The 20,036-nt window shown below is 36.5% G+C and overlaps 1 protein-coding gene across 1 annotated transcript in view; it reads left to right on the top strand.

Moving 5' to 3' along the window:
- LOC109070644 (ephrin type-B receptor 3) overlaps window positions 1-12,746 on the top strand; it is a 34,622-nt gene extending 21,876 nt beyond the window's left edge. The window contains exons 13-17 of the mRNA XM_042770718.1: window positions 93-340; window positions 5,521-5,736; window positions 7,134-7,283; window positions 8,621-8,814; window positions 11,431-12,746. Of these exons, the coding sequence (XP_042626652.1) occupies window positions 93-340; window positions 5,521-5,736; window positions 7,134-7,283; window positions 8,621-8,814; window positions 11,431-11,539 (917 nt within the window). The 3' untranslated portion in view covers window positions 11,540-12,746. The remainder of the gene's footprint in view (window positions 1-92; window positions 341-5,520; window positions 5,737-7,133; window positions 7,284-8,620; window positions 8,815-11,430) is intronic.
- Window positions 12,747-20,036: the final 7,290 nt, after the last annotated feature.

Raw genomic sequence — 20,036 nt, 5'->3', positions numbered from 1 at the left:
TTTTGATCCTGAGCTCAAACCGATAATCCTCCCTCTCCCTCACGCCCCCACCCCCACTCCCTCTCTCCTCTTCCTCTGTTCCATTCATTCAGGAGAGTTCGGGGAGGTGTGTCGAGGTCGACTCAAGCAGCCTGGCCGAAAGGAAACAACCGTGGCCATCAAGACACTGAAGGCGGGCTACACAGAGCGCCAAAGGCGGGACTTCCTTAGCGAGGCCAGCATCATGGGCCAGTTTGACCATCCCAATGTCATCCACTTGGAGGGAGTTCTGACTAGGAGCTGCCCGGTGCTTATTGTCACGGAGTTCATGGAGAATGGAGCACTCGACTCCTTCCTTAGAGTAAGACTGAGATCATATTTAATGCAAAACTGCTTTATTTTCATTAGCCTTATATATTTGCTTTCTCAGTGAACAGCATCAGGAGCTGAGCCCATGGGCATTTTAGAGATCATTAGTGTGACCCAGCTAAGTTATCCAGGTTAACGCGTTTCTAACCCTGTTAAATTTGCTCACTGGTACATTTGACAAAAATATTGGCTAATTCTTAAAAAGGTTGTCGTTGTTGTCCAATCATTCATCATAATGCATAACACAATGAAGCTGAAGCTAATAAAGTCCACAATTAAATTTTTAATAACTAAAACTGGGATAAAACACAAGCAAACATATGGAATATATTCATTTCATTCTCTAGAGGCCTTTACAGCACATGCATACTAAACTGGTTGTAGTAACAATAACAGTAAATAAAATAAAAACTATGAAATATAAATATTAATAAAAGAAGCCATCTAAGCAAACAAGTTTATCATATAATAAGAAACTTTAAAGCTTGTTTTAAACCATGTAAAACATGAAAGTGAAAGTGAAAGTGATGTGACATGGCCAAGTATGGTGTTCCATACTCAGAATTTGTGCTCTGCCTTTTTCCCATCCAAGTGCACACACAGTAGTGAGTAGGGAACACACATACACACACACAAACACACACACACCATGAACACTAGGGGTGTGACTGTTCAAATTACTCACGGTTCAGTTTGTATCACTGTTTTAGAGTCATGGTTTTGGTACGGATCAGTATGTGCTATTTTAGGGAAAAAAGGACTATATTGGCAAATAAAAATAAAGAAAATAATCAAATAATCAAACAAATAATCTAACTACAAGCAACAGCACAAATAAATATAACAGAACAAAGATAAAAAATAAAATAAACAGTGCTTTTAGGTTTTTTAGGTTGGTCTAATATTATTTTTTTGTTTGGTACAGAAGTGATCAAATGTAAAATAGCATTGCATATTTGACTGTATAAATTAAAGATTAATCCTTATTGAAGTTACAAAAGTTATTCAATCAAGAGCAGTGAGTGATTTCCTTGTCTTTTGTTGTCTGATTAACATTAAAAACACCGACAGCAGGTATTTTAGCCTACTGTCACTTTAAGACAATGCACGGATCCAGTAAACTGATATTGTACGTTCAGACACATGTCTGTTATGATAATCACCAAGACGGGCATGTTGACATAATTTTTGTGTGAATGTGTCCGTTCAAGCATAAGACTTAAAAGAGAATTCAATATTTGGGATTGCACACTTCGGATGAGCGCACACACAAATCTTCTCACTGCGGGCGAGTTCTCATTTACGTCTTCTGGCTAGGCAAGGCTTAAATTAACAGCACCGTGCACACGCATACTATTAACACCCCGGTGATGACGGCATAAATGACAAGGTCATATTCCAACGTACGGAACTCGCATTAAACAAAGTTTACAACGACTAATTGGTTTGTCCATGTGTTGTTGTTTAATTTTGTTTTTTAATTGCTGTTGTTGTAATGTTTTGGGAAGCCAGAATGCATTTCCATTGGCAGAAACATACATTAGCTGAACTCTCTCTTTTATGCATTGTTATTTTTAACAAACCATATTAAAGATGTAATGTCAGATTTAAGGTGAACCACAAGTGCGTGCCGAACCCTGGGTGGAGCATGATAGGGTTTGGTTTTTTTACTGTGAACCGTTACACCCCATTAAAGTGCTGGTCATTCACAATTCCCGCCGGTGATGAGACTCAAACCCACAACCTTTGGGTTCCAAGTCCAACTCTTTAACCATTAGGCCACAAGTGTTATGTAAAAACTATGTTACTAAATTATGTTATGTTATGTTAACTATTTATGTTAAATTTCTGGGTATGATCATTATTTTTGTTTTGTAACTGGATTCAATTCAGAGTAATAACAATAACAAAGAAAATTAATAAAAAAATACTAAAAAATTACTATTAAAAAAAAAAATATTAAAAAGGATAGGGATGCACCGATACCACTTTTTACAGTACTCGGCCGATAAAGATACTTTTATTTTGGTACCTGCCGATACAGAGTACCGATACTGGTATTTTCATTGTATTTGTAATTTTTCTTATAATGTAATTGTATGCTTAAGGTTGAAAATAAATGTTGTTTATAGTGAATGCCCCTATAAATGTTGTCTTATATTTACGATTTAGTTTTAATCCAAATGATGCGTGTGCTAAGTGAGCAGACATCGATAAAGATCACACAACAGAAGTGCACTTTCGCTGCCTCTCTCTCTCCCTACCGTTAAGTAACTTGTGCATTGTTTTACTTGTTTTTGACATATCCGACCGAACTACGAAACTTTCCAGTGATGTCTGTGAGAAAGGGATATTAACTCAACAATCGCATGCTCAACCCACCCTGTGTGCTTTGCTTATCAGCTCGCGCACATGAGCTATACAGCTATAATACTGAATGCTTAACATTTTATTCATTACATACATATACTTCGTAGACATCCTTAATCTCTAATAACTCCATTCTGCTGTTTCTTTGTCTGAATATGGCACTTATCACATGCTGTGTGGTATCGGTGTTTGGTATCGGGGCATTTTAACGAGTACGAGTACAGGAGCTCAGTATTGGGCCTGACACCAGTATCGGTATCGGTGCATCCCTGTGAAAAATGAAACAAACAAAAAATCTGGTAAAAACAGTAAATCTTTTTTATGTGAATATTAACAGTATTTTAAATATTTAATTTAATTTGATTTAAAATTTATTTATTTGTGTGCTTTCCTGAAGCTAAAACAGTAAAGGATAGCACTAACAATGCCAAGATTAATTCTCGGCAAAATTCACATACAGGAAGTGATTGTTGAAAACTAGCATTTGAGAAACATAATAACAATTTATTTTTATTTTTTTGTGCACCTGACTTTAACCATGAAATTTGTGGTCCAAACCGATCCGTTAACATGACATTCATAATAGAAATTTTGTATGCATGTTCCACAACACCTCAGAGTGTTGAAACTTTGTAGACATGTTCATGACCCTAAATGAGAAATACACAATTTCAAGGGGAAAATAATCCTAGGTTTACAAGTGTTTCTCAAAAAAGTGTTTAGGGACATAATAAAAGGATTAATGACACACCTGCATCTCAGTCAATCTCATAATGCATCATGTCAAATATTCAGCTCTTGGATACTTAGAAACAATTGTGAAAATCACTTTTATCCCTCAAATCTTTCCTTGTACCTGTCCATGACGCCATTATTCCTGTGAGTGACTCGATAGGAGAAATTTCACTGGGAACAGTTGTGTCAGTTTCTGCTGAAAAGCACAAGTGGCCAGTGCTGTGCAAAACACATGCCACTTTAGCTGTGGCATTCAGTTAAAAATTAAAACGTTTATCTTTCTTGCTGTAGCTAAACATAGAAATTACGATGAAATGTATATATGTACAGAATTATTATTTTTTTCTGACCTCAAACCTTCCAAAAACTCTGGGTCTTTGAGAACGTTCTATACAAATTTGTTTAAAATGACACCCCATTTATACTGCTAGCGACATAATGTGACAAAATAGAACACTCCCATTATAATCAAAGAAACTGTTGAGTCATATTGCATGGCTCGCTTGTGGTCTAGATGGGGAGTTAAAATACATCAATCGCATATTAAATCAAATGCCACTGCAATAAAAACTTCTGCAGTGCATACATTAAAGAGAAATGAAAGAAAAAGACCCAGCGTTTTCAAAAATAACATATGCAGCTTTTGAAAAATATTCAGTGCTACGCCTTTCCTTATCCTGATGCTAAAAAAAAAAAAAATGTTTGGCTTCATGATCTTTCATCAAAATGTAATAAATCAATTGCTAATGGACAAATTCAAGTTTCACAGAATATTCTGTTTCAATATGAAGCATTACTTTACATAACTAAGATAGCAAAAATTCCCTTGGCCAGAACTTCTTTTGCGCTGACAGGAGAATTTGATAACCCCTCAGCATTAAACAGTTATTCATGGTGCTTTAGACAGAACCTTGCTTCACCTTTAACTTGTGTCAACATCTGGCATTTCAAAACCTTACAAATACCATAATAATCTCTGGAAATTCTTGTGTGACCTTATATAATCCCTCAGTTTCTACAGTAACACTTGATAAACAGTTTGCACTCCAGAACCTTAACCAACCCATGCAGACAGTCAATGCAGAACACCGAAAGCTTAGACATCCAGAGATGGGATGTTCTCTCTCTGTTTGACCAACAAGCAGAATACACAACTTAAAGCCCTCCCAACCGGTCCCTCATCCCCCAACATCTTCCTACAGCACAGCTTGTACTCACAGTCCAGCCAGGACTGTGTTACACACAAACACGCTTCTAAAAATATCCATAAGAACAAGCTTTGGCATGATTCATCTTCAACTTTAGAAGAAAAAAAAAAGCATCATTATCAAAATCTCGTACCAGAATGTTTATCGTCACTGGAGCCAAACCAAGTGAGAATGGCTACAGACGTGATCATGTCCTTTTGCTTGGAGGCTTAGCTTGAACCATGTGCTATTTGTGAACAGTAGACTTGTGAATTTGCCCTTAGAGGTTTCTTTAACACCAGAACTTGGGCTGTAGCATTACATTTTTGTATTGGACAAAAAACTTAGAATGAAGAATGCTTTCTATTATAATATATTTTAATATAATCGTTATGTGTGTGTGTGTGTGTGTGTGTGTGTGTGTGTGTATCTGTTAAACACTGTACGATAATATGGTCATTTGCATTTTATTATTAGAGTTTATTATTGTTTTATTCCCACTGTTCGTGATCCTATCAGAACAGACTTGCACCCCACCAGAGAACCACTGCTTCAATTGTCCCTATTCAGAATATGAAAATGAAAACATGTGGCTTTGATATTCTATGTGAAGTGTGTAATTAAATTACGCTTTCAAATATTCAGTGCTATTGCAAATGATATTCCTCCATAAGGATTAGCTTTTGTGGAGTTCTGTAGAGACACTTCTTCATAGCTTTGGCATCCTGATACTCTGAAGAAGATTACGGGCTGCTGCGAGTAGAGTTAGTCCAGCGGCTCTGTCACAGTCAGGCTGATTAGAACGAGTGGAACTGGTGTAGTGTCATGTTTACATCTGTTAATGTCACTCTCCCTCTTCTATTGTACTGTTCCCGCTCAGCTGAACGATGGCAGGTTTACTGTAACGCAGCTGGTTGGCATGTTGAGGGGAATCGCAGCCGGCATGAAGTATCTGTCCGACATGAACTACGTCCACCGTGACCTGGCTGCCCGCAATGTGCTCGTCAACAGCAACCTGGTGTGCAAAGTGTCCGATTTTGGCCTCTCTCGCTTTCTGGATGATAACTCATCGGACCCCACCTACACCAGCTCATTGGTGAGTTTGGTTAAGATCATGCATGTTTGCTCTTTTTATGTAATAATACAAAAAACATTGAAATATCCTTGTTCCAATAAATCCCACAATCCCCACTAAGCCATTATTGTAGCTTATCTTTAAGTACTTTGTCTGTACAAATATACAAGTTAGTAGCCAGTACACTTAGTACAGACAGTTCTTTATAAATAATTAAATAATTAATTATGTAATATGTAATTTAAAATGTTAAAATTAATTTAATTTAATTTAAAAAATAAAAAGGACATAACTTTGGCCATTCCAGGCGATGTAAATTATAAAATAAGAAAGAGTTCATTACTATTATTACAACTATGTTAGCTGTTTATGTTTGCATAGATGATGGTGCTTGTATTCTATACAATACCTGTGGCTTGTATTTTAATGGGTAATCTGCATAGATGATGGTGCTTGTATTATAATGGGTAATCATCATGAGGTATTTTAACAAAAACAAAGAAATTTAATATTCAAATATTAAATTACAATGATTATATATTAAGGTACCGTGGAATTTACAATAGAATACTATGATACCTTACGTATGCTGTTGTATTTATGGATTTGATACATCTCCAAAACCATGTTAGTATGGTGCTGCCTGGTATTTTTTTGTTACTTTATTAACCCATGAAATCATTTTTTTGTGGATTTTCATCCATGTCTCTTAGCTTTGTGGGATGTTTCAGAGAATATTTTATCGAAATCCAGGTGCCAAACAGAAATGTAGCGATATCTGTGCTTTACAGATACAGTGTGCATTAAGAATTGATAAGAACAGCCTTGACCATCAGAATCGGGAGTACAGATGGCATACTTGATATGTGGAAGAAGCCTGTCTCAATCTCTGTCTGTTGGAAACATATGGATGTAGTCAGCACAGTACGTGATGGCTTGTTCAGTGTGTCCGACATGATAAGCTACGGATAAGGGAACTGAATGACTAGAATCCCATATAAATCATTTCATTTTATTTTTAGCATCTATATCAACTCTTTTGGCTAAAAATGTTGAGTAAACATTTATGTCGTTACCGGGCATGCTTGTAGTCAGTGAAGATTTAGCACGAGCATGCTCGTTAAGCTCGTACTCTGCTTGGATTAGTGTATTGATTAGTCTTCCCATTTACGTTGTCTGTTTGAGGATTGGATCAAACCGTTATGTTTATAGTTAGATTCTTGATATAGTTTGATTTTTTCGACTGGTTTTCATCTCAGATTAATGAACCCAGCCGGATGCCCCGTGGGGAGGAAGCTGTGAGTAGGGGCCGAGTCTTAGCGCTAATTAGGCAGCTGAAGACTCAAGCCATGTCGTTGGTTTTAAAGTCTGTGTTTGAATTTAATGGCATCTCTGTGTGTATGTGTGTAACTGTGTAGGGGGGAAAGATCCCAATCCGCTGGACCGCCCCCGAGGCCATCGCCTTCAGAAAGTTCACCTCGGCGAGTGACGTGTGGAGCTACGGGATCGTGATGTGGGAGGTTATGTCATTCGGGGAGCGGCCATACTGGGACATGAGCAATCAAGATGTAAGTCAACTTTTTGAGTGAATCTCATGAAATCTCATGTTTAGGTCACATTTCAGTCCAAACTGACAAGTAAGAAATTGGATTTTGCATGAAAGGAAAGTTGATGTTTAAAATATTTTAAATTGTGACTATTTTTATGACAATTAGTGACATTTACCCTGAAATTCTGTTATATATATATATCTGGCTGTTTTACTTTTGATTTTTTTTTTGTAATTCCCATAACTCTCAGTGGTGTTTTCATATTTATGCAGAATATTTTTTTTTAATAATTGTGTTACAATAATAAAAAAACAAAAAAACAGCAATATCATTCATATTCATATTATTATTAATCATCATAAACAAAAAAAAAATCAAAAATCAATAAATATATCATATATTAAAAAATTAACTATACTATTTCATATTTAAATGATATATTAATTGTTTGCAATACAGCAATGAGAATTATATTTATTGCATGCATTTATTATATATTTATATAATAAATATTTTATATTAATATAAATTTATATAACTATAATAAAAATAATTTTTATTTTCAATAATATCAAATAAAAAATAATTAAATAAATAACAAATAATTAAAAATTTATTTTATTTATTTACAATAAAGAGCACATCTTTGGCCACACAGTGCAATTTTATTCAATAAAAACGAGGGAAATAAGAATTAAGAATTCTCCACAGTTATTCTCATATGTATGCTGATTTAAATCATTTTAATTAAAATCACTATATAATGACTTTTATTATTTTATATGTTGTACTATCTTTTATTTTATTAAATCAATGGTAATACAACATACACTACAACTATGCTAAATACAAAATACTTCACATTTTGAATAATATAATATAATTTGAAAATTTGAAAATAAGTTTGTATAAAAAGAATATATATATATATATAATATATATATATATATATATATATATACTTATTATTATATATATATGGTACTTCTTTTTTAATTGGACCTTTTTTGCTTAAGCAAAATAAAATATTATTTATTATATTCCTTTAATTTGATTATGTGGTGAAATACAGTATGACCCTGAATTATTTCATGAGATCCATCCTTTCACATTTAATACTAATCTCTTTTATCAAAATGTTTATTATCTCTGATCAGTTCTATGTTGTTTTGTCTACAGTATATTGCAAGCACAGTGCTATATGTTTTATTCTGAGATGCTCTATTAGTCTTTATTACGGTTTAACGATTGTAACATTTCGGTCATATACTATATGCTTAATAAAACTCTGCACACTGCCGAGTTTGTCCTAATGCAAAAGGACATTGTAATTGCTCTGTCTGTTGATGCTGTAGGTAATGAATGCAGTGGAGCAGGACTACAGGCTGCCTCCTCCCATGGACTGCCCCGCAGTGCTGCACCAGCTCATGCTGGAGTGCTGGGTGAAGGAGCGGAACATGAGGCCGCGCTTTGGACAGATCGTCAGCACACTTGACAAGCTCCTCCGCAACGCTGCAAGCCTTAAAGTACTTACCAGCACACACTCAGGGTGAGCAGAAAACAGGCCAGATTAGACACAGGTCAATTATAGCTTTGACTTACAGGAAAAGATGGATCTTTCTTCTGAAATATAGTTTATGAAATCACAATTGACAGAGTATATGGCAAATAGTATGCTGTTACTGCTACTTTTACTGCTATGCACGAAAAATTTTCATATCGACTTTGTGATATTTTAAATGTACTGTAGATCCTATTATAGCATTTTTTCAGCAGAGAAGAAGATTGTATTGCTTAGAGGTTGCTTTTTCATGACTCAGAGTCAGGAATCATAGTTTTGAGTTATATGTCATCTAAGTATCAACTTGTCTCTGATATCTGAAAGCCTGTTTCTGAGTTACCAAAGGTAACTGTCACATAAAAATGTATAAAAATAAAAATAAGTCCATTAAAAATTTAAGTATAAAAAAATATAAATTAAAAATCTCTCTGCGATATATAAAGCCACACTGTGAGATATACAGTACTGTGAGAAATAAACCTAATTTGTCAGAAACAAAGTTGCAGTTGCAATATGTAGTCACTTTGAGAAGTGTAAAGTTGAAAATACAAGAAATAAAGATGCAACTGCAATAATTAAAGTCACATTATTAGACATAAAATCGCAATTACAAGAAACAATAAGTTGCAGTTGACATTCACTTTGCGCAATATAACGTTTAAATTACAAAAGATACATTCACAATTGAGATCGCATTGTGGGATGTAAAGTCAATTACAAGAAACAAACTCATTTGCAAGACAAAGTCACATTGTGAGATTTAAAATGACAGTTACAAGAATCATGATGTAATGGGACTGATAGTAAAGTCAAGTTTTGGGATAAAAAGTCACAATTATGAGAAACAAAAAATCAGTTGCAAGACAAAGTTGGATTGTGAGATTTAAAATGACAGTTACAAGATATAGACACAACTGTAACATGTAACATTGCGGGATATAAAGTCGCAATTATGAGAAACAAAATCCCATTTGCAAGAGTCACATTGAGGAAAAAAACACATTGTGAGATTTTAATTGAAAGCTATTTTTGTGCAATATAAGATTTCATTTACAAGAACGTCACATTTTGAGATTTAAAATACTGTTGCTTTAAATAAAATTGCAATTGTGAGATATAAAGTTACAATTACCTTTGTTTTACTAGCAGAAACAGAAACTGTGGCATATTGTGAGGATATAGAGTTAAAAATTAAAAGCACAGTTTGTGACATTACTGAGATCTCTATGTAAAGGGATGTGAGATTACTAGAGAGAAACATCTGAGAAACAGGAGACTTTGCTCTTTATTCCATCTCATTACAGTCTAGGAGAAACAATGGCGATATTAAAAATAGATCTATCTTTCCTACGGGTAAAGCACAAGCTGAATTTTTAAACTGAACATGTGCAGCAAAATACCTCACCAGTAATCATGATAAGCTTACCCCTCGCCGCGCCTCACCATGCAAATCATTGTTTACGGTGTAGGGCTTTTTCCCCCCCACCCAACTCCTCACGATAAGCAGTTTCAACCACATTAATTATCCAGCAAATAAATGCAATCCATAACACTGCTGAGTCTGACTTAGTCAAAATAAGCACACTCATTTCACTTGCGTTTGTAAACGCACTGCTCTCGCCTCGAGCGCTTTAAAACCACACCGTCCTGGGAACGGAGTAACGGCTGACTTACACACAGTGCAGTGCCCTTTCCTCTTCACTGGCTGCTGTGTCTGCTCGCTGGGGAAGTTAGTTCGGTTCAGACTAGGGCTGGTGGAGGTGGTGGAGAGAGCTTAATAAGGGAGATGGAGGAGATGCTAAAAGAGAGCAATGACTTTAATTAGTCGGCTAATGAGCTTTTTAATGTGCTGGCAGTGGAGCCCCGTGCCTGACGGTGGATTGTGTATGGGTACGTGTGCAGGAGCGTCATGCCTCCGCGTGACGGTGCATACTGATGGCCTGTGTATGATTCATATATGTTTGCATCTGTATGCACGAGCATCCCTGGCCAGGCTGTTGACATGCCATGATCCAATCTCCAGAGACAGCTGTGTGTCTGAGTGTGTGATTACTGTTCTCATTTGAATGAGAGTGTACACATTTGGCCTTTTTTATTGGAAATTGAAGGAATAGATTACTCCTAAATGAAAATACCGTCGTCATTCTCTCTCATGTTGTTCCAAACCTATATGTGCTGTTATAAATTTCTGGGAAATTTTAAAGAATCTTTACAGAGCTCTTTCTGCACCAGAGTTGTGTCACCCAGAACTGAATTGAGAATTGCTCCAATTCAGTTTCGAATTTCAAATGAAGAAGCAAACAGAACTGAAATTAGAATGTTGATGTTACTTAAATTAGAATTTTATAGTATTTTAAATTAAATTAAATTAAAAGGCAAGACAAACTTGGATGGATGGATGAATGGATGTATGTATGGATGGAGAGAATTATATAGAGGGATGGATAGATGTATGGACATATGGATGCATATATAGGTGATGGATGGATGATGGATGGAAAGATAAATATATAGACAGTGGATAGATGAAAATCTTCAGTGCTGTCATATGTCAGTGTTTCCTGCAAATGCTGATTTTTGTATTTTGCATTTCCCTCTCTGTAGTGATCTCTGTCGAGTTGGCGGGACCCTGCCGGGCCACCAAAGGAAGAGTATAGGAGATGCACAAGACATGAAACAACAAATGAGCCAAACTCTGCCCATACGGGTTTGACTGATTAAAAAAAAACACCTGCTGAGCCTCCAGGCTAGCAACAAATTGCCATTTGAAGAGTAAACCTGACTGGGACAATCCATAAAAAGCCAATGGAAAATTACTAGAGCCAACTATTGCTTGAAGAGCCAATGGAAAACCTGTATACAATTTGGGACAGTGTCGCACCCCTCCCAAGGAGCCTGTGGAAAACTACGGCATATCCAATGGAAAACTGTATGGTCCTGATGGGCCGCCTGTGTTTGGGGCACCTGGGGAGTGCTGGGAAAACACAGCACATGTTAATTGGAATTCTGTATGATGGCGCCTCAGGCAATCATCTTTGTTCTTTCCTTCCCTTTTGTCATGACTTTCTCATGTTTACACTGAATTTTCATCACATGGATTAAATTGACAATGTTTCTACTTCTCAGGTTCAGTTTGCATGTGTGCATGTGTTTCTCTAATGGCAAAAAGCAATCACTCTCTTCCGTAACTCCAATCCCTTCCATTCTTCCTCTCATTTGCCGAGGCCACAAACGATGAGACAGACTCGAGACTTATAAGCTAACTGTAATAATGTTTAAAAATGTATTAAATGTAAGCCCGGGCTGTTTGATGTTGGCTTGAGGATATTTTGCCGCTCTTTTTTCCTCAAAGACTTGTTTCTTCTGATCTTTTCTTCATATTGAAGAAAGGAAGAGAGGAGTGGAACACATGAAAGTTTCAAACTAGCCAGGATTGACTCAAACTGAAACTTTCAGAAAGAGAAGAGGACATTTTCAAAGAATGGAAAGTCCTTTAAGGGCAAGCTGACTTTAAAAAAGCGGACTGTTACGATTCAAGAAAAGTGTTTTATTTACCTCTATTGTATTTTGTCTTCCATGAAATGCTCATGAGAGATTTCTCCACGTGGAGGACTTTGGACTGTGATTTAAGAACTCCCATTTCCCCTGCCTGTGAGCGAGGGGAATTGTGCTCTGTGTATGTATGCGTGTGTGTGTGTGTGTGTGTGTGTGTGTGTATGTGTATAGTATGCTCATGTGTGCTTGAGAGAGCCAGTCGAGCTCTGCAGCTTTACATGCATGCCATATTCAAAACTCAAACCTATCTGAGAGGTGAGACGACGACAGTTTGACTCAAGAGCTGTTGTTTGATGAATATTCCACTTATTTTAATTCAGTCTGTTTAAATATGCATAACTGTGTAAATAAATGCCTCATAAGAACTGAAGAGTCATTGACATGATTATAATGGCTGATTTACGTGACCAGTGACACCCACATGAAATATTCCAAAATACTTTATTCAGTGCATACTGCAACAAAACGCTACATTGCTGGTTTTTGTTTCACATTCTATTGTACATGCAGTCATAAGCAATAATCAAATTAAAATTTACCTTAAAATATTTACCCTCTCATATGAAGCATTAGGAAGTCCAGTTCATAGTGAATCGTTTTGTTCAGCTAATTCATATGATTGAAAATGATTTATCAAATCATATGACTCTCTGCACAGATGTTTTTAGCTCTATAAAATAATATTATGATATTTAAAAATATGCATTTAAATATTTATTACTATTAATATGAATTTATATGAAATATTAATGAAAAATATATGTAAAATAATTATTATAATATATATTAATAAAATTATATATATATATAGATGATTTATTTAATACATATATTGTATATAATTATAATTTTTATAATATTATCATTGAAATTATGATATATTAATTTTCAATTAATATTCAACATTTGAATACATTAACTTATGAGTTTGATAAGCTAATTTCCAGATTCCGCAATACTGCCAATTTAACACCATTGCATGTGTGCATCGACCTCCAACATCCAATTATCCACAAGTTTGCCTGATATATAATAAAGTATAATCTCCCTGAATTGCCAGCGCTTATTTCTTTACGAGCAGACTTGGAAGGCGGTTTGTCAGTCTGATCAGAGCTTCTCTATCTCTTGTGTATCTCCCTGATTTCCCAAGTCAGATCTCCCTCTGAGCCAAAGCTCTGCATTCCCCATGCTGCACAAAACCACGTTTGATCTTTCCAATTACGCCGGCCGCTCTGTGCAAGCCTGCAGATCGGAGAGAACAGCTTGGCAGCAGAATTGGTTGCACATCAGGCTCTTTAACTGGCGGAGTTATTCACCCAGAGGTTCAGATCCACGTATCTGCCTTTGCTGCTGCCTCATCAGGAGAAAGGGACAGTTTGGGCCAAAAGTGCAGTAATAATCACAACGTGTGAACTCTCATTAAGATGGTGGAGTGTTGTGTGTGTGGGAGGTTGTGTGTTTTTGTTTGTGTATATGTGTGTGTATCTGTGAAAGACGAAGGGAGAGTGTTAGTGTGGGTGGTGGAAATACAGTAGCTTTGTTCCAAAACCTAGTGAGCTGCCTTACTATCTACTTCCTACATAAGCATCTTGACGCAAATGAAACCTCATGAGTGACCACTGCAGATCACTCTACATAGGCAGCATCTGTACATATGCTACAGACAAATAGCATTCCATGTAGGAGCCTCAGTTTTCCTGATTTTAATGGTTTTCTGATATTCTTTACAACTCAGGCAGCCACTCTATATATGCTAAAAACAAATAGCATTCCACACAGGAGGCTCAATTTTTCTCATATTTTAATGCTTACATGTTAAAATTGCTAAGCTTAATAGTGTGAAAGACACAACCTTAGACGTCACAGCTACTACAAAGACAGCAACTCTATAATATATATAATATATAATATACTGTAGGTTGCAAATAAATAGCCCACCACGCAGAAGCCTAAATTTTAATCTAATTTTAATGGTTGTTTGTTAGTATGTTGCTAAGGTAAACACCCTGAAAATAATACCCTTATGGAAGAAAAATATATGGGAATATACAGCAAAATATTTGATAAATTACATTATACATTTCCATATGAGGGAAACCAGTGCTTATATTTTTCAGTATACTGCAGTATATCCATTGGTCATGTATGGCTGTATATTGATACATACAGTATAAAAATATTTAGAAATGAAGACAATAACAGGATTACGTACATGTAATATTCATAAAGTTTGATCCTTTTTTGTGCCCATATATTACACATACATTTTCCCATATAAATGTGAATGTAATGTATGTACACACATGTATAAACACAATCACAGAATGAGTTGCAGCAGATTTATAGTTCCCAGCATGCTTTGCTTCTGGCTGTTAAAGGAGAGTAAATCTTAAAATTAAGTGTTATTTCATCTGTTTTGCCAAAGATTATTACAGGGGGAGATCTGCAAGTGTTTAATGTTCTATTATTTTGGAATTTAAAGTATTTGGGTTACCACTGTGCTGAAGAGTAGAGCCTGCGGTTAGGTTGATGTCTGGCCTTACACCAATAAGAGTATACATTAGTGTTGTAGTACTTGAGACTGGTCTTGGTCGGTCTAAAGACCATATTTGAAGGTCTTGGTATTGTATCAGTCTCGACCGCAATTGTGCTCTGCAATACCATGACCTCAGACTTAAATTAAACACTATTAAATATCAAGACAGGTCAAGAATGCAACTGTAAGAATTTCACTAAATTGTCAGTGCATTTTCTGATTTATTTGTTAAGATGATTACTGTGATTGGATGTGAAACTTCCTGCTTCAAATGCAATCAATTATTTTAATGGTTGCATGTTAGCTTGTTGCTAAGCTAAACACCCTGAAAGTCATAACCTCCCAAGTGAACTTTACAATACGCTCTACATAGGCAGCAACAAAAAACAGCATTCCACAAAGGAGTCTCGGGTTTTCTCTGATTTTAGTGGTTTTATGTTAGCATGTTGCTAAGCTAAAAAGTCGTAACCTCACAAGTGACCTATTTTTTCATCGTAACCTCTGTTTGTTCCGCATGATGCATGTAATTTTAAATTATTCTGATATTTTATTAAATGCTTTTCAGTATTGACAATCTACGGTTCTCATTTCATCGACATTTTTGGTGTTATTTTTCACAATGCTTGTTGAAGTGCATTCTGGGATTGCCATCTCTGTGGAGAATACATGTGATGCTGCTTTAGAATTTGGCCTGAATTAGATATCTAATGAGGCATCATAATTAAGATTAGAATTAAGGTTTGGAACAGCCTTCACATCAGGAGTTTGCCCATCATGCCTTAGAATGCTGCCTCCATAGTTTTGGAACAGTGCGTGTGAGTTTGTGTGAGGACAAGGAAGACGCAGACAGACGGCCCAAGAGTGTGTTAGCATCTGTGTTGTATGAGAGAAAGATAACAAACAAGAGTGAATGGTGGAGTGTAACTGCGCGCTGAAGACTCAGGGGGTTGTCAGAGACACATCACGGCATGCTGCAGAAGTTGCGTCGAATGTATAACTACCGTTCTCTCGGTGCGTCTTTAAGTGGAAGCTGTCAAGACATGCTTGTTGACTGTCGATTCAGGCTCGAAATTCCAATTAGATGGACATGGCAGATTCGGAATGTATACGGGATGGAAAACAGCTCACAGTACGGTTATCACTACAGATGTGCTGACCTCTTTCAATTTCCATGGGTTTTACACTGATGACAACTAGATTTTTTTGATTTTCTGAAGAAAATGTGTTTGGTGCCTGCAGTGCAAAAAAAAAAAAAAAAACAAGCTGCCATGATGCTAAAGTATTCTGGGTGATGTTGCTATGCAGTTTTTAAGATGTTCTGAGTCATTGTCATTATGTTGAGAACAAACCTCATGAATTGGGGCATAATTCATCTTTAACACAAAGAGTGTGGAATGAGTTATACAATGAACATGCCTATATGTAATAACAGTAATGGCTTTACCCTAGCAAGTACCCCTAATTACAATTCTGTGCACTGCTTCAGTGGTGCTGCGTAATTTTCTGTATCATCACAGCTCTTCATGGATTAGATGATCTTTCTTAGAGACTGTTCTGCCCCATTGATTTCCTCCCAAATACACACAGGAGCATCACTGTGACACCATCACAGCATCTACTGACATTCATGCTCCTTCACAAGTGTTTATTCAGCGTCTACATGACAAGAGAGTGCAGAAACAGGCGGCGGTGTAGATATGAATGCACTATTGGTTTGTTCTTGTTTATTTAATAACCAGACACAAGAATTACATGGTTGTTACCTGCCCCCCATGTAAAGGAGACTACATATACCGCTTTTCCACCGGGGCTGGTGCCAGAACCGGAGCCCAAGTGGGAACCGAGCTGCGCTTTTCCACTCAAAAAATACTGGTCCAAAAATACTGAATGAGTGGGAAAGGGAGCAAAAGTAAAGGATGCAAATAATAACTGTGATTTGCAACAACATAGTGAAGTTTGAAGCCGTTGTTTTGGTGCCCTTTCTCAAAACACTTTCCATAATGCTTACATGTTAGTTCAGTGGGCAGTGAGTGGGAAGTCTTTTGTGGCTGTTCAAACACATTTCACCACATGAACGTCCACACTATGAAGGCAATCCTTTTGAATTTTTGAATGAATCTATTTTGAAAGTAGTCAAATTTCCAATATTTAGCATTGTCCACTTGTAATTGGATTGGTGAAAACACATCTTAATACCTATAAACAGGGACCTTTTTAAGTTGCCATGTTTGTAGCCAGCCACCAAGTCTCTAGAAAAAGGTTTACAAGGTTAAGGACAATATGAAATGGCTTTTCAACCCATTTACTTCCATAATGTGATGTATTTCTATCTGATACAGAATATTAAATGAGAAAAGAATTTAGGCCAGGACTTGCTTTTATCCATCAAGAATTTATTTGAATGTAAAAAGTCGAAACTCACATATAGTCAAATCTGACTGTGAGTTCATAATCGATTGTGGGGGAAAACACTCCTCTTGAAACTGGCACCCACATTTGAGGAAGATTTTTGTTTAGGTTCACCCTCAAGAACATCCTGACATTTATCAATGCTACCTATCATTGTTTCTTAAAAATTGTTATTTGGTAATATTACTGTAACAGCATTAACATTAACAGTCATTAAATTAATGCACAACATTTTAGAAAAGGCTTTTTTAAATTACAACACTAATCACAAATAATTCCTCAATAGCTTTTTGGCTATTTCAGTTTGGCCATTGGTTAACATTATTTTCCCTGCCCACATGACCTTGATGACATCATCTATAAATGAAAATGGTTTGAGAAGCGGAGCCTCCAATCTGATGAAAGAATACAAAGACTAACTATTGTTTTTCTTTAGAATTACATGTACAAAGAATCATAAGAATAAGACTATTAATGTGTGTGAAGAATATAAATAGCATACATTTTGATTCCACGTGACTTGAAGCATTCCATAACATTTCAGTAAAGCTCTGATAACCCTCTTAATGAAGCCCAGCCTGTGCAATCCCCACGTGAGGTCTCAAGCTTTCGTCAAACACTCCTCTGACTATTAGTGTGAACGTCAAGCTCACCTAAACCTGCAATGTTTGAGTCTTCAGGGCACAGGGGGAGCTGACCTGAGACCAGCCTTTAAAGGCACATTTAATGCCTTTCATTTATATTTATAGGGCACTTTGACTTAAACACCAAGTGAAGCGCTGCAGCCTTTCACTGCCCGCCCGAATGACTGAGTGACTTTCACCTTAGAAGGGCGACATCCCTCAGTATGGACTTTTAAGTGCTATAGCAGAGGGGCTTCAGGGGCAAGATAAAGACTCTCTTACCACACTACAGCTCAGTCGAATTTTGGAAAGCATTAAGCACAGATTAGAGTCCCTCTGTTTGCCGATGGGATTGCGGAGGTTCGGGACCCCCCAATGGTGTTCCTGCCAGCAAAGCCAGATTGTAAATCAGAGGAGAGAGGCAAAGAGAAGCAGGAATAAAGAACCAGTTGGAAGCTCATACATTATCCTTGACGTCAACATACAGTAAGGATACAGGCCTGTAGAAAGCACAGAGGGTTCTTTTCAGTGGCCTAATAGGCACAGCAGGTCTCAGGGACCACCCTGTTTAATTCGTATCAACTTTAAGAAAGTGGCCCTCAGTGCATCGGTGGAAACCCTGAGAAAATCTGCACCACATCCCTTCGAGTTTCCCTCCTCCGCCCGCTGCATTTTTTCCTCCTCATTTCTCTTGTTCCTTTTTGTTTCCATCCGAGCTGCAACTGACACTTGCCACCTGATTCATCCAGCCCGAGATGGACCAGATACTCCCTTTCGATAAAGTCATGCCAATGACCCTTGTCCCTCCCCCACCTTCCATTTGTGCTCCTATCCTCGCCTTCAGCAGAGATATAAATAGCAGCGGCTCCTGCCTTAGTTTGTTTTCTGGCAGTTGGCAAGAATGGTCTATAATACAGTACGCTGTGATATATGAATGCTGCATATAGGCTCCGTTCCAAAACCTTTGGGCTGCCCTTATAGGCAGCATCCTGAACGTCATGGAACCTCATAAGTGACTCATTTAGAAAACTCTATATAGACAGCAACACAAATATTGCTCAACATGAAAGATGTGATTAGTTATTTAAATAGAATTTGACATTAGAATGTTGCTCAGCTAATGCTGTGATTCCTTAATAAGCACAAAAATACTTATATTATTGAGTAAAAAAATAATAATAATAATAATAATTATGTTACTTTTAATTGATACCTTTTGGTATATACACATATTTATTCTCTGCATTTTTCACTGAGTTTGTTGAAATGCATTCTACCAATATTTGTGGGAACAATTTCTTTGTGGCCATGATATCGTTTTTTTATTCTTCTTCTTTTTTTTCACACATATCATGTGTGGGGCACTAAGACAGTCTTCTTGTCAGGAAGTATACTTCAGTTTTTTGAACACAGCCTTTCAAAGTATACTTCTATTATTAATTATAAAATTCCATCCTTGTCCCATGTCTGCTCCATTTATGTCTCAAAATTGCGAGCAATAAAAATGTCTTTGTACTTGTTTAAAATACAGTTGTGTGAATCTCTTGGTGAGATTGTCTATTCTTGTTGCGGTCTCTTGTTTTTGTCAGTCATATCCTTTCTTTTTTTCACATACTCTGCTGACAACAAAATTTGAGTCTCATGCACCATACGCACATCCTAGCGTACATGTAAAAACTGAGGTATTCGACCAATGAATTTCCCCATAATGGATTCTAACTTCAGATGAATTGTTCTATTCTGGTCTCCACAGGAACAAATGTTAATACTGAGTAAAAAAGCAACTGAATTAACTAAACAAAAACTTTTTGAATAATACTAAGAATAAAACTGAGCTCAGGGTCAAGGTGTGTTGTAAAAAAAAAAAAGCTGAAGGAATTGCTGCAAACGTATTTTGGGCACCAGCAAGCCCTAAAAGAATGGTTGTGTTGTTTGAATTGCATTCTATGCCAAAGACCGATGAGAGAAAATGATCATTGCTTGCAGTACTTGTTAAAATACTCCCCATAGAAGTATAAGTGCTGTTATGATTTTGTGGACAAAAAGTCCTCCAAACTTCGCAGTGATCCGGAGCTGTATGTAGAATA

Source organism: Cyprinus carpio, chromosome A2, assembly GCF_018340385.1.
Source record: "Cyprinus carpio isolate SPL01 chromosome A2, ASM1834038v1, whole genome shotgun sequence".
Taxonomy (NCBI): domain Eukaryota; kingdom Metazoa; phylum Chordata; class Actinopteri; order Cypriniformes; family Cyprinidae; genus Cyprinus; species Cyprinus carpio.
This window is presented reverse-complemented; position numbering and strand designations above follow the sequence as displayed.